The sequence below is a fragment of the Oscarella lobularis genome, chromosome 8 (assembly GCF_947507565.1).
Source record: "Oscarella lobularis chromosome 8, ooOscLobu1.1, whole genome shotgun sequence".
Classification (NCBI taxonomy): domain Eukaryota; kingdom Metazoa; phylum Porifera; class Homoscleromorpha; order Homosclerophorida; family Oscarellidae; genus Oscarella; species Oscarella lobularis.
Window position 1 is genome coordinate 2,676,780 of NC_089182.1, and position 12,211 is coordinate 2,688,990.

Genomic DNA, 12,211 nt, shown 5'->3' on the forward strand with positions numbered 1-12,211 from the left:
GCCCGGATAGCTAGTCAAACAGGACCCGTACAAGCATGTCAACGAAAGTGAACGAATACCTCGCAGAACGACAGAGATCGGCTGCGTCGCCTGAGATCGCTCACCAATGGGTAGAGCTCGAAGATCTCTACACTAAGAAGTGAGGTCGCACGACAGAAAGCGCTAACTAAGGATGCTGTCTCGTTCCGGAAGGTTATGGCACCAACTGACGCTAAAACTCAAGGATTTCATTCAAGACGGTGGCTGTTCTGGTCCTAACGAACTGTTTGAGGTAGAAAAAACGAGGAGCTAGTTGGTAGAAAACATCGGCATCTTTCTTCCAGATGTACGAACGATTTCTCTCGGATTTCGAACACAGGTTTTCGTAGGAAGTCTTATATTCGAACGAGCTCGAAGCTTCTCTTGTAGAATCAATCCCCTGTCGCTCGTGGAAATCGTTCTTCGCGTCGTGGGAGACATAAAGGGTCGGTTCACTCACCAGAGAGATTTTGAGCGTTAAATCTCTTTAGATCCGTCGAAGGCGATCGAGTTCTTAGAGGGAATAGGGGCCAAGGTGAAGGGCAGCTTGGAGGCGGCGATTCTCTGCGAAACCGAAATTGGAACGACAAAACTTGAATGCGGCGATCTCGTCGCGGTCAAGGTGAGCCAGTCAGAATGCCGGGCGGAGTCGCTTATTGGCTGACTTGCGTCACTCCTCCAGGCCCTGATTCGCTCGACGGGAGATCGTTTAGAGACAGTCGACACGGTGTCTTTCATTCACGCACGCTTCTACAATCTGTCCAGTAGATATTACATGGTATATATAGATGAGGGGGGTTGGCGGGGTTAGAGACGTTGAGTACGGGACGTTTTAGTTGACTTCAGCTCACGCTGAATACTACAGAGACGCTCTCCGCTATCTGGGCTGTATTGAAATGGATGACATTCCCGGTAGAGAAATTATTATCTCACCCCACGTTGAACCGTAATATGTATATGAGCAGTGGAGGAGCGACGAGATCGCGCTTTTAAACTCTCCATTGCTGCAATTCTCGGTGACGGGGTCTATAATTTTGGAGAATTGGTAATTATGTAACTCGGTTCGTGCGACGGGCGAATCTCTTACGTGTAATTCCAGTTGGCTCACCCCATTTTGAGTTCGCTGCAGGAAACGGAGCATCAGTGGCTTGTTGATTTGCTCTATGCATTCAATAGCGGTATTTCAGTCAGCACCTTGTCTAGTGTTTTCGGCAAACGTTTTCCCTCTAGGAAGCCTTCCTAAATTCTATGAACTTAGACCTCGCTGGGAGTCTCAGGTAGGTATTATTTCATTACATAATGGATTATTGATGTTGATTCTAGCATGACTTGGTTCAAAGCGAAGCCAAGTTGCTAGAAAAGATTCGTCTTTTATGCATCATGGAGGTAACCTTGTTTGCTTATTTTTTTTTCAATTTTACATGCTACACTTTGGCTATAGTTGACGTTTACGAGACCCTCAACTAATAGAAGCATACCTTTTCAAGTGATAGCTGATGCAAGCCAGATTTCTTTAAAACAGGTATACAGAATTTTCTGTTCATCCAATACCTCAACATTAGAATTGCAGGTTGAGTTTTTGGTAATGAAGGCTTTATCTCTTGGATTGGTGAAGGGAACCATAGATGAAGTTAAGCAACTTGTCAATATGACGTGGGTGCAGCCGAGAGTCCTTGATCTTTCTCAGGTACTTTACCTAATATGAGAAAAGAGAGTACTGTAGTTTGAGTAAAATTCTTTTATCAATTAGATACAGGGAATGTGCCAGAGGCTTGATGAATGGAGTAAGAACGTGAAGCAGACAATACACATGATTGAAGATCACAGCCCGGAACTCTTAGCATAGAGCCTAACAATAGGGAAGAACGTCTTTGCATAAAAAAATCAAAAGATAGACTTGTTGAGAAAATTCCTAGTCACCCACACAAAATTGATTACCTGTACACATCAGGGAGGGTCCTCATCGATAGTAATTATTTGTGGCCTAAGTCGACTGCTAGTATACGGGCTACAATCACATGACACGCAGAATAGATAGATAGATTTACGCTAGCGACGCCGAGGAGATGAGCGACCAAGTGCTACGAAGTAAGCCGCGACGCAGATCGAAGCGACTATATCAATCCGCTTTATCAGTCGGCCATACGATTCAAGTTCCGCTCAAATACGTGAGCCTCGGCGTTCTGATCGTCCAAACGACGACTCTCGTTCTCACGTTGCGCTATTCTCGAACCAAACGCGGCGCCGCTGGAAACGACGAGACGACGACGCCGATGTATCTCGCATCGACCGCCGTCTTCGTCGCCGAAATAATGAAAATGTTAGCGAGCATGAGCGTCGTTTGGAAAGACGTCGATTGGAAGTTGAGCGGTCTCGCGACGATTCTGCGCGATGAGGTGTGCGGAAAGCCGCGCGATATGATCAAGCTCTCCGTCCCGGGAATTCTCTACACGCTGCAGAACAATCTTCTCTTTCTCGCTTTGTCTCTTCTCGATGCAGCCACATATCAAGTAGCGCGCGCTTTTTTTCGCACTGTGGTGTCTTCAATTCCGGTTCTCTTCTCTTTAGGTGACGTATCAGCTAAAAATTCTCACGACAGCCTTATTTTCCGTATTTCTTCTCGGCAAGAGATTAATCTTAGCTCAGTGGATTTCTCTTGTTATTCTCATGGTCGGCGTGGCCCTGGTTCAGGTACGCGCTGCAACGAAACAAAAAGCTTTGCATTGAGAGAAAACTTTCTATAGATGCCACGTGCGTTACCAGCGACGGAAGTGGAGAAAACTGCAGCCGAACACTCCGTTTCTCAGTCGCTGGCAGGTCTCTTTATCGTCCTATTAGCGTCGTGTTCCAGCGGCTTTGCCGGCGTATACTTCGAAAAGATCCTAAAAGGATCGAAACAGTCGCTTTGGATCCGAAACGTGCAGTTAGGTAGGTCTATAGCGCGCGTGCGTGTCCACGTGCGATGTCGCGTGCCTTTTAGCGCTCTTCGGGGTCATTTTCGGTTTCGTTGGCGTAATAAGCAACGACTGGGAAGCCGTTCGCAAGGACGGCTTCTTCCAAGGTTACGGCGCAGTTACCTGGGTCGTGGTTATTCTTCAAGTGAGTATATTCTAATGCGACTAAATGTGTAATTCTCTTGACTTCCGCGCGCGCGCGCATGTACTTGTAGGCATTCGGTGGCCTCGTCATAGCCACCGTCGTCAAGTACGCCGACAATATTCTCAAGGGATTCGCGACGTCGCTTTCGCTCGTCTTATCGGCGCTCGTCTCCATTTACGTTCTTGACGATCTTCGACCTTCGGCGTATGCATAGTAATGTCCCATTACATCCTCCCCTTGTTTACTTTGCGTTCGTGCCACAGAAATTTCGTCATCGGCGCTGCCATGGTCATCGTCGCAACTTTCGTCTACGGACGTCCGCCGAAAATTCAGTCGTCGACAACAACGACAGCGTAGTCGTGTTTAGTCGTTTTTTCGCGCTTATTCTACGTGTCTGATCAGGTTATCTTGACTAATAATATAATAAAGGCGGCTCGAGTACATACTGTAGTGTCGACTGTGCGCGGAGATGAGTATCGTGCCCACCTGGATTTTTGCCTTCCACGTCGGAACTGATTTGCATGCATTAGTGGCGCTCTATGCTAATGACTTGGCTCGCCGAGACCCCATATACTGACCTAATCGCGTTATTCCCCTATTTCGTGTACACAAGAGTTCCCAGCTAGCATCCTCTTCCTCGTTTTTCTAAGACATGGCCTCCGAGAAGACGAACAGCTGTCTTATCTGCAAGAAAACGTTCGCCGATCACCTCGCCTTTTACGAACACGTCATGAGCCACGACGACGCGAAACTGCGCGAGAACGACGACGACGACGACGACGACGACGACGTCGTTCTAGCGCAGAGACTTCGAGTCGGATCCGAAGCGTCGAGCGACCGTGACGAAACGACGATGGAGGCGGCGGCGGGTCCCGTCGTCGTCTCGTACGGATCGCTCGCCAACGGAGTCATGTTAGCCGCCCATTCATATCCATATCCGTATTCCCCATCGCTGGAGCGCGAGGGAGGACGGGGTACGCCCGCGTGCGCGATATCCCACCCCACGTACAGTCTAGCTCTAATCGCGCGATTTTTTCCCAACAGGACACGGGTTTACTGCCGCTGCCCAAAGGTACGTCTACGAATGCCAGCGATTACTTTGCTATCCGCCCATTCCATCGCGTGCCGTCGCGTTCGTACCGCCGCCGCCGCTGCCGCCGTCGACGTGCAGTCCCCGGGCCGTTTCCGTAACCGAGTCGACAACAAATCGCAACAGCGCCGCGACAAGGTCGTCGTCAGCGACGACGACGACGACGACGACGGAAAACGTTGAGCAAAAGTCGATAGGCGAACAATATCGCGACCTGGAGAATTTCGCCGCTCATTTCAAGGACTGGCGCGTGAAGATGGGCTACACGCAAGCGGCCGTCGGTCAGTCGATGGAGAAGCACTACGGAATCGTTTTCAGTCAGACGACCGTGTCGCGATTCGAAGCGCTCCAGTTGAACTTTCACAATCTCAAAAAATTGCGACCCGTATTCGAAGAGTGGCTTCGGCTCGAGGAGCAGGAGTTGAGTCGACAGCCGCCCGAATCGCGCATACATCTGCGTCGACGCAAAAAACGCACGACGTTCAAGCGCACGGCGAAGGAAGCGCTCGAGATCCACTTCAAGCGTCAGCCGACGCCGAGCGCCTCCGATTACGCCGTTCTCGCCGACGCGCTCGAACTCGACAAAGAGGTCGTGCGGATATGGTTTTGCAATCGACGACAGAAGGAACGAAGGGCGAAGCGAGACGATTAGAATATTAGGGGGGAGGAGGGAAGGATTGATGCCTGTTCCAAATGACTGATTGCTTAGGCGAACTGTAAATAGACTTTTGTTCTGATTCCCTGATTAGAGACTGCATAGCATCCATATATGCACGCAAACACAGACTTATCGCTTACCCTGCGGAGGCGATTTCACTTCCTCGTCTGTTTAGCTAGGAGGCGAGCGAGACACTGCGGCGGCGAAAGAGCATTTGCCATTCTCCTCCTACACTGTTGTTTTTATTATGTAAACTCACCTCCGTTAGCTCGACTGTGAGTCGCGATTCGAAATCGGCGACATTCTCGTCTTTGGGTACGAGCGATCGAACGGGTTTCGGCTGTCCTTTTGCGACGCCGTACTTCGAAGCGCTGTCGATGGGCAGATAGCTTTGATTTGGCTCCTATATTATAGCTTTATTCAATCGGGGAATCCTGGGGGAAAGGGAGAAGGGAAGCTCACTTTGTGTAATGAGATTTCGTTCCGTCGTCGACCGTCGGCGATTCGGACGAAAACAGACGCTCCGCCGAGCGGCTTTATCTGTGTGACAAGTTAATGAACACCATCAACTCTCGTTTTCTCTTACTTTGCGCTGTGCTACCAATTCCGCTAAAGCAATTTTAGTCTCGTAGTGTCGTAAATAATCAAACGCGGTCTAAAGAGAAAATGCTATTCTTAGCAAGGATATTTCCCAAGAAGCACACTTTTGTTGGTTTAGAATGATATAAGGGAAGCTGATAGCGATCGGTGAACACATAACCATTAGAGAACACCTGAACTGCGGTCCACGCCTGCACGTGCAATTAATAAATCAAAGAAATCAATTACTAAACCAATCGTCGGCTGTCGTACCTCATCAATAATTTTCAACTTTCCTTTTCTACCAGAAAAATCAATTGCAACCAGGTGCACGATAACGGCTAAATGACGATGGAGCCGTCGACGACCGAAGAACTAACATAAGGAAGCTAAGATCAGTAGGGTCGCTATAAAGAGATGCTTAGGGGCTTTCAACTTCCTCATTTTACCATATCGCCACCCAAGTGTTGTGTTTTTACCTGAAAGCCGTCTGTCCACGAGGGCGCCTGAAGCGAGCTATCCCAGTCTAGATGTCTCACATAACGTATGGGATCGTCCGCTTTGCCCTGGAAACCCCAATTCCAGCGGTAGCTAAGCAGCAGCAAAAACAGCGCGACTTTCGTACTGAATAATAAGAGGCGGGCGGAGCGAAAGAATACAGGACCCGCGTCATTTTGGACCACGGTAAATTCTGAGCCGAATCGACGCTGAACTACAATATAATAAATATAATCTTAGATAGCAAGAAGACTGGCTTATCTCTTGGGGGAATCCTTACCCCGATGCCGCTCGCCGGTGTGTATTTGGCGACGTACGTCAAGTCCATGTCCGCCGGAGTGTCTTCAAAGTAGCGCCAGAGTCGTTTCTGTGACGATATCGCTTGACGAGAGACGGCGGATGAGATCGCGGTACCTTGATCCACTGTCGACGACCTTCGTCGGTCGTCAGTCTTTTCTCGCTGCCGTCTCCGATCGTCGTCATCACCTGGCGAACGAGAAGAGACGGTCGATTCGCGAGAGGGCCGAAAAGTCGGATTTCTCCCGCTTGCGGGCGGCACGCCATCGAATAATAAACGCCTAAACGAAAATTAGAAAGAGAAACACCTGTTTCCGTGGACTTTTGCCTTCGTTGTATTGCGGCGAAGACGAGGTGACCGCGTCATTCGAATTCGCTGCTAATCGAACGAGTAAGCTAGCACAGGGCAGCGCCGGCTCGTCGTCGAGAAACGCCGCGTTCATTGGCTTGGATAGTTTGGGAAGGCTCGAATGAATGCGAAGTTGATGAGCACCTTCATTGAGAGATACCTTCCCCCCTCCGAATTTTCAAACTTTCTTTAGAACGATTCGTCGACGTACTTTACCTGTATGCCGGAACTGTCGGTCCCCGGCTGACGATCCGTGCCCGATTCAACGAAAATCGCAAGCACCGAATATCCAATAATAGTCAGTTCTTTCGTCCATCGATTTCTCGTGTAAATCTGAAAAAAGATACAAAGTCAATAACACGTAACGTAATGCTTACTTAATTAATTAAACAAACTCGAAGAATTAGCGTTGACGTCGGCGGAACTCTTTCCTCGCGAACGAAAAGAAAAAAATTGTATCGAGGTTCGTAGACATTCGAATCAAGATCGATGTCAGTAGAGATATCTAATTTTTCGCCGACCCTAAACAGAAAAGATGCGAGTCTCATCCTTCCAGACCTTATCCTCCTCCTCCTCCTCACTTGTTGTACTTATAATTCATTATTCGACCCGAAACCTGCAACGTAGAGTTCAATCTCAAAGAGCCTCCAAACGCACTTCTTTTACCCTAGTCGCTGTCACAATATCAGGCAAAAATCGAGCTCCGTCAATATGTAAATCGAACCCGTCCCCGGCCACAAAAGGAAGCCAAGGAATCTCCGTTCGCTCCTTCGCAATCCAACAGCCCTACGGCAAAGATAAACACAAAGAAGTAACTTTCAAAAAATCGTGACTTCATGCAAAACACATATCTATATTACGGCGAGCGGCGACGACGGGCGACTTTCGTCGAAAAATTCCGACGTCGCTGTCGTCGGTCGTCTCGTCTTAGCAAAATCATCGTCGCCAATCTCGAACTTAATTTCTGCGTCGGCGAGCAGAGTATACGGCTGCTCGTCGGAGTCCAGGATCTACCAAGAGAAGAAATCGTCGCTCGACGCCGTCAACTACCCACGGAAAAAAATACCGGCACGACAAGATTATGAATATCCGGTCGGTCGACGACGTCGAATAAAGGCAGACGGTACGCTCCCGTTTTCAGTTTTATTCTGTCGCTCGTTTCATTGCCGTCCGCGTCGGGGTCCTCGTTCGTATCCGGAACGACAATCGTCATTGCCGTCCATCCGACGAGTGTTTCGTCGTCGTATATAATTTGAATGTTTTTTCGTTGGGCGTTGTCGTCGAATTCCTCTTCGACGTCCTGTTCGTAATCGTCGTCGTCGTCGTCGTCGTCGTCGACGACGGCTCTCTCGTCGTCTGCGTTCGATTGGAGTCGGTTTGGATTGATTCGACGGCGTTTTCCCAGCCAGAAGTCAATGATAAGAACGCTGTCGTCGTCCAGTTGCACTTGATCGAAAACAGGCTAGACAGAAAACTACAAAAACAAAATAATTCTTCGTCTCAATTCCGCTTACACTGCGTATCCTAAATTCGTGGACTCCTTCTAAGAAGTTCGAACGAATCTTCCCAGTCGACCAGAGTAGTTCAGCACCTGACTCGGCTTTGACAATCTGGGCAAAAGGAATCGAGTGTGCCTATACTAAGGATTGGGCTAAGACTCACCGTTCGAGACGCGTCGTAGACAGTCAGATTAACACGCGCTTCTCCCCATCCGACCCGTCGAACCCAATCGACCCGAAAGGCGACGTTCGTCGTCACAGCCGGTCGACTATACACGCAATAAACATTCTTCGCACGGGGAACACATTCGCGCGGCTTACGGCGGAGGAGACGGCGATTTTTCTTCAACCGAGCCGTCGTCTCCGTCGTCGCGCCCCGCTGATTCTGTCGTCTGCACGCGGGTTACGTCGGCGTTGCCTTCACCGGAGACTACTATCGGCGCCGTGACGATCGCATCGGCGACAAGATGCGGCGGTCCGGCCGAAAACGACTGTCCATTAAATTAATAATAGTACATACACACGTATACTCCATTGACGCACTGGAGGAATTTTGTAGACGTGAGCGTGCTCGAGAGGATTAACGTTGATTTTCGACTGAGACTCTTTGTCGCGTCCGTTCGCAATGCGGTAATACAGCTCGGCGCCGCCAGCCTGCAAGATCACAGCGGTGTTCACATTTTTTTTCATCAAAGTACTAGTGCTCACTTTCTCCAAAAGATTTAGTCTGGCGACGGAGATGTCCGGCACGGCCGGCGTCGATCGCAGCGGGACTCGCCATTGACCGCAGAGAAGACGCAGCTGGGAATCGAATAGGTTGACTTTCGTCCAGCCGATTGGAATTGGGACCACCGTCGCCGCCGACGTCAACAATCGCGATGCAGAGGAGCGTTTCGCAACGCCGCCGCCGTGGAGTTGAACGAGCATGTGGTACGTCGGCGAGGGCGAACAACTAAGTGAAAATAAAATGAATACAAGTATAGTACAGTACTCAAAAAGATATCATTACCCCATTATTTGTTGTTTTCCTTGAAAGACTCCGACGTTGCCGGGAAGTGATTGGAAAGTGGGATATGCCGTTACTGGAGAGCAGGAGACAAATGGAACCGGTTCGGTTGCCTCGGTGATCTCCTTTTTGCCATTGTAGAGCGCCGTCGTGAGGCGCGCCCGATTAACGGTGGCATCGAGTCCCACAACAAAATCCCAAAACACAACTAATCCCTCTCTAGATTTTAAAAAAATTCCTTAGACGTTTTATCGACACGAGAGCCTACTCTGCATTGTAGAAGTTTGACAGTAGCGGATTGACGACTAGGGCAGAATCCGCATTTACATTCTAAACGAGTTGAATCGGTTGAACGGCTTTATATACGTATATGCGTTACCTGGATAAGAGGTGCACGAACTGCCGCGATTTGATCTGTCGCCAATTTCAGTCTGTGGCTCTCCATCTCCATTTCGAGTCGACGCAGTTCGCCGTGCTGACGCGCCACTTCGACTTTGTGCTTCAATATGAGAATCTCTTTCATCTGATCGGCTTGGAGATCGCGCAAGTCGGAATCCACGCCGTCGACGCGATCACGTCCAAAAGCCATGTTCTGTAATTAAAGAAGCTTAAAAAATTCATTCATTATTAGGTTCTCTTGGCACAAACCCTTCGAAGTCGTTCGTTATCTGCCTCCAGTTGCTGCAATTGCTTCCACATCATAGTCGCCTGGATATTAGGAACCGTTGGATTGATGGCAGGCATTACATATTGGCCGTGACCAGCTTCTAGTTTCCTCTCGATTTTTTTCAAACGACGACGTAGTGAATAAGCTTCGCCAGCCGAAGCGTGTCTCTGAACCCTCGCTTGCACTTTCCTACATTCAAATGCTGTCATCGCGTGATCGGGGAAATTTGGGAACTTAAATAAAATCTTTTTGTGCATTGGTTGCGGGATTACATCGTAGAATTAGTCTTCTGTGGTGGTGGTTGCAACCGTAATCTACTGGGGGGGGGGCCCTATGGCGTCTAAGCGTCGTTTTTTAGAGTCCAAAAACGTGTCTCGCGTCTCTTTCGTTTCAGAAGCGTTTCAAATAACAAGTGTTAATAAAGTACGGGTATTTATGTACGTCATCACTCGTAAGGTTACTCCAACTGCAGCCTTTTCGCACCGAAACTGCGTCGTTTCATATCGAGAACAACGCAGATCAAGCGCAAATGCATTTCTGACAACGTTCCAAACAACAGTTCAACGCAATTCGGTCTATGAAGTATGAACGCGAAACGACAACGACGGAGTGCGCACGCCTAGATTGAACGTCAACGGTGACGCAGTACGCGCGCGTCGCAAAGAACGCAAACGAGAACGTTAGACGCAGTATGTTCTACTATGTCGGTTCAAAAACGTGGACAGTCAAACGTATGCTACTCTCAGATAACTCAACGATCAAACTCTACACGTCTAGAGTACTGGCAAGCCGTGTGTCGGTTCTTCTAACCGCGTTGTCTGATGAGCAGGGGAGCCCCAAACTTTGAACGGTGATGTAGAAAAGTCTATTACTAACCGGACTGGGAGAGAGCTGATCGACGTATTGTCTGATTCGATGGAACTCCGAGACACTGGTCGCCTATCGTCGTCATCTACTATTAACGATGGAGATTTAACGGTATTGCTTTCTATGTCAAATCTCCTATTGAATGAATATCTTTGATGCGTTCATTGGTTTCTAACGAAGGAGTTTGTGTACCTGACTTGCTGTTCGTCGTCTTTGAGCTGATCTTTTAGGCGCTGGAGTCGCGATTTGCCGCGTGACAATTCTAGACGCAACTGCTCGATGTCAGAGGATGAGAAGTCGTGCGGATCTACGCGATTTTCTTCCAAACGAGCCAAGACATCTAGAAATTGGAAACCTTCCTTTATTAATCTATCAAATTCGATATTGGAGTCATAACTTTGGGGGGAGCAAAGTATTGCTTTTTCGGGATTTACAATAATATACTTTCCTGCTTTTCTTTCTTCCAGTTGTCTCTTCTCCTCTCTGATCACTTCAATTCGCCGTTGATGTTCCTCGTCCATCGCTCGGATTTCAGAACGACGACGCTCGTTTTTAACAGCCATTGTCTTACTTTCCTTTGAATGTACCCCTCTCTGATAATCCAACCTAAGAATTGCTACTAATAGGCAAATACCTTTTGTCCTTCCTTTTCCGGATTTCGCTCTGCTGGCAATTCCAGGACATTTTTCTTCAGTTTTTCAATTTCTTCCAGAACGCGTTTCTCTTCCAAAGCCAGGCTCTCATACTGCACAGAGAGAGAAACTCGAGTGGCAGGTGGTTTACTTAATTAAAAATTCAAACTTGCCTCTTTAGAAGCAGATTCTAATTCGGCTTCTTTTGTATTGGTAACAGCCTGAAGACCATCCCGATTCATCGTCTGATACAAAGAACGCGCTTGCTCCTTAACTATACCCACTTGCATATCCGCCTAGAATATCAATACATTTACGAATCGTCTCTCCCCCACTAGCTTTGATATTGCCTGTATTTTCTCCAATGTATTCAAAAGGGCGCGTTCTCGAGCTTCTCGGTCATTAGTTGCTTGTCGCTGCTGGATCTTCAGTTCTCGCAATTGATGGATCTTGTATTGAGTTGAGTAAAAGAGTAGGGGTTCCTTCTTTTTTTTTTCTGATCCTGTACCTTTTTGTCCGCCACTGACATCCCCAGAAGTTGTAGATTGTCAGTATTGGTTTGGAGGCGAGACTTCAATTCGCCCAGGGTCTAAATAATCACTGATCAAAATATACCGAGATATTTCATTCAAAATAAATTTTCTGAGATACAAATCGCAGGGATGCCAACGTAATTTTTGTGCAAGATTTGACTTGAGCGTTGGCACCTCTGGAGCTACGCATCTCTTTTCTGACCATATCTCCGAGTTTTTCAGGTCTCCTGTCCGCTTTCTTCTCGATCTGCTGCGAAGGATCGCGACCGAACAGCGGATTCGTTGCGGAACAGAATTTCTCTTTATGCCGGTTTAGAGACGCTGCCGTGTTGAACTCGACGCCGCAGTGATCGCATGAGAAACTCCGCAAAACGTCAGAAAGTCCAGACATCGAATCTGTGCGCAACACTGCGTAAACG

The 12,211-nt window shown here is 48.3% G+C and overlaps 4 protein-coding genes across 7 annotated transcripts; 3 read left to right on the plus strand and 1 right to left on the minus strand.

The window, feature by feature from the left end:
• Window positions 1-15: 15 nt before the first annotated feature.
• Window positions 16-1,927, plus strand: LOC136190249 (26S proteasome non-ATPase regulatory subunit 13-like). The gene is made up of 14 exons (XM_065978356.1): window positions 16-139; window positions 193-271; window positions 324-358; window positions 409-464; window positions 510-640; window positions 701-796; window positions 855-930; window positions 984-1,063; window positions 1,118-1,196; window positions 1,249-1,295; window positions 1,342-1,404; window positions 1,460-1,540; window positions 1,589-1,705; window positions 1,769-1,927. Exons 1-14 carry the CDS (start codon window positions 36-38, stop codon window positions 1,862-1,864), a joined length of 1,140 nt encoding a protein of 379 aa, XP_065834428.1. The 5' UTR covers window positions 16-35; the 3' UTR covers window positions 1,865-1,927.
• Window positions 1,462-12,209, minus strand: LOC136190238 (uncharacterized). Of its 2 annotated transcripts, XM_065978338.1 has the most exons (37): window positions 11,995-12,209; window positions 11,768-11,848; window positions 11,610-11,708; window positions 11,433-11,555; window positions 11,262-11,372; window positions 11,072-11,202; window positions 10,820-10,996; window positions 10,637-10,762; window positions 9,742-9,949; window positions 9,473-9,685; window positions 9,362-9,423; window positions 9,097-9,312; window positions 8,796-9,039; window positions 8,631-8,741; window positions 8,409-8,578; window positions 8,251-8,356; window positions 8,103-8,198; window positions 7,655-8,050; window positions 7,449-7,598; window positions 7,255-7,374; window positions 7,170-7,204; window positions 6,984-7,110; window positions 6,805-6,921; window positions 6,568-6,748; window positions 6,357-6,520; window positions 6,223-6,309; window positions 6,070-6,156; window positions 5,924-6,010; window positions 5,718-5,819; window positions 5,570-5,656; window positions 5,452-5,520; window positions 5,328-5,405; window positions 5,125-5,268; window positions 5,006-5,059; window positions 3,696-4,959; window positions 2,779-3,629; window positions 1,462-2,716 (listed from the first exon to the last, which is right to left on the minus strand). In XM_065978338.1, the coding sequence occupies exons 1-34, from the start codon at window positions 12,181-12,183 to the stop codon at window positions 5,021-5,023; spliced, it is 4,533 nt and encodes a 1,510-aa protein (XP_065834410.1). In that variant the 5' UTR covers window positions 12,184-12,209; the 3' UTR covers window positions 1,462-2,716; window positions 2,779-3,629; window positions 3,696-4,959; window positions 5,006-5,020. The 2 variants fall into 2 exon arrangements, with proteins under 2 accessions (XP_065834410.1, XP_065834411.1); XM_065978339.1 differs by having other exon boundaries at window positions 2,779-4,959; window positions 10,820-10,967; window positions 11,076-11,202.
• LOC136190250 (UDP-N-acetylglucosamine transporter-like) lies at window positions 2,043-3,567 on the plus strand. Of its 3 annotated transcripts, XM_065978358.1 has the most exons (7): window positions 2,043-2,106; window positions 2,155-2,528; window positions 2,587-2,709; window positions 2,763-2,946; window positions 2,999-3,117; window positions 3,188-3,321; window positions 3,381-3,567. In XM_065978358.1, the coding sequence occupies exons 1-7, from the start codon at window positions 2,085-2,087 to the stop codon at window positions 3,472-3,474; spliced, it is 1,050 nt and encodes a 349-aa protein (XP_065834430.1). In that variant the 5' UTR covers window positions 2,043-2,084; the 3' UTR covers window positions 3,475-3,567. The 3 variants fall into 3 exon arrangements, with proteins under 3 accessions (XP_065834430.1, XP_065834429.1, XP_065834431.1); XM_065978357.1 differs by having other exon boundaries at window positions 2,049-2,528; XM_065978359.1 differs by having other exon boundaries at window positions 2,049-2,528; window positions 3,188-3,330; window positions 3,381-3,456.
• Window positions 3,705-5,004, plus strand: LOC136190252 (POU domain, class 3, transcription factor 4-A-like). The gene is made up of 2 exons (XM_065978362.1): window positions 3,705-4,091; window positions 4,162-5,004. Exons 1-2 carry the CDS (start codon window positions 3,770-3,772, stop codon window positions 4,857-4,859), a joined length of 1,020 nt encoding a protein of 339 aa, XP_065834434.1. The 5' UTR covers window positions 3,705-3,769; the 3' UTR covers window positions 4,860-5,004.
• Window positions 12,210-12,211: the final 2 nt, after the last annotated feature.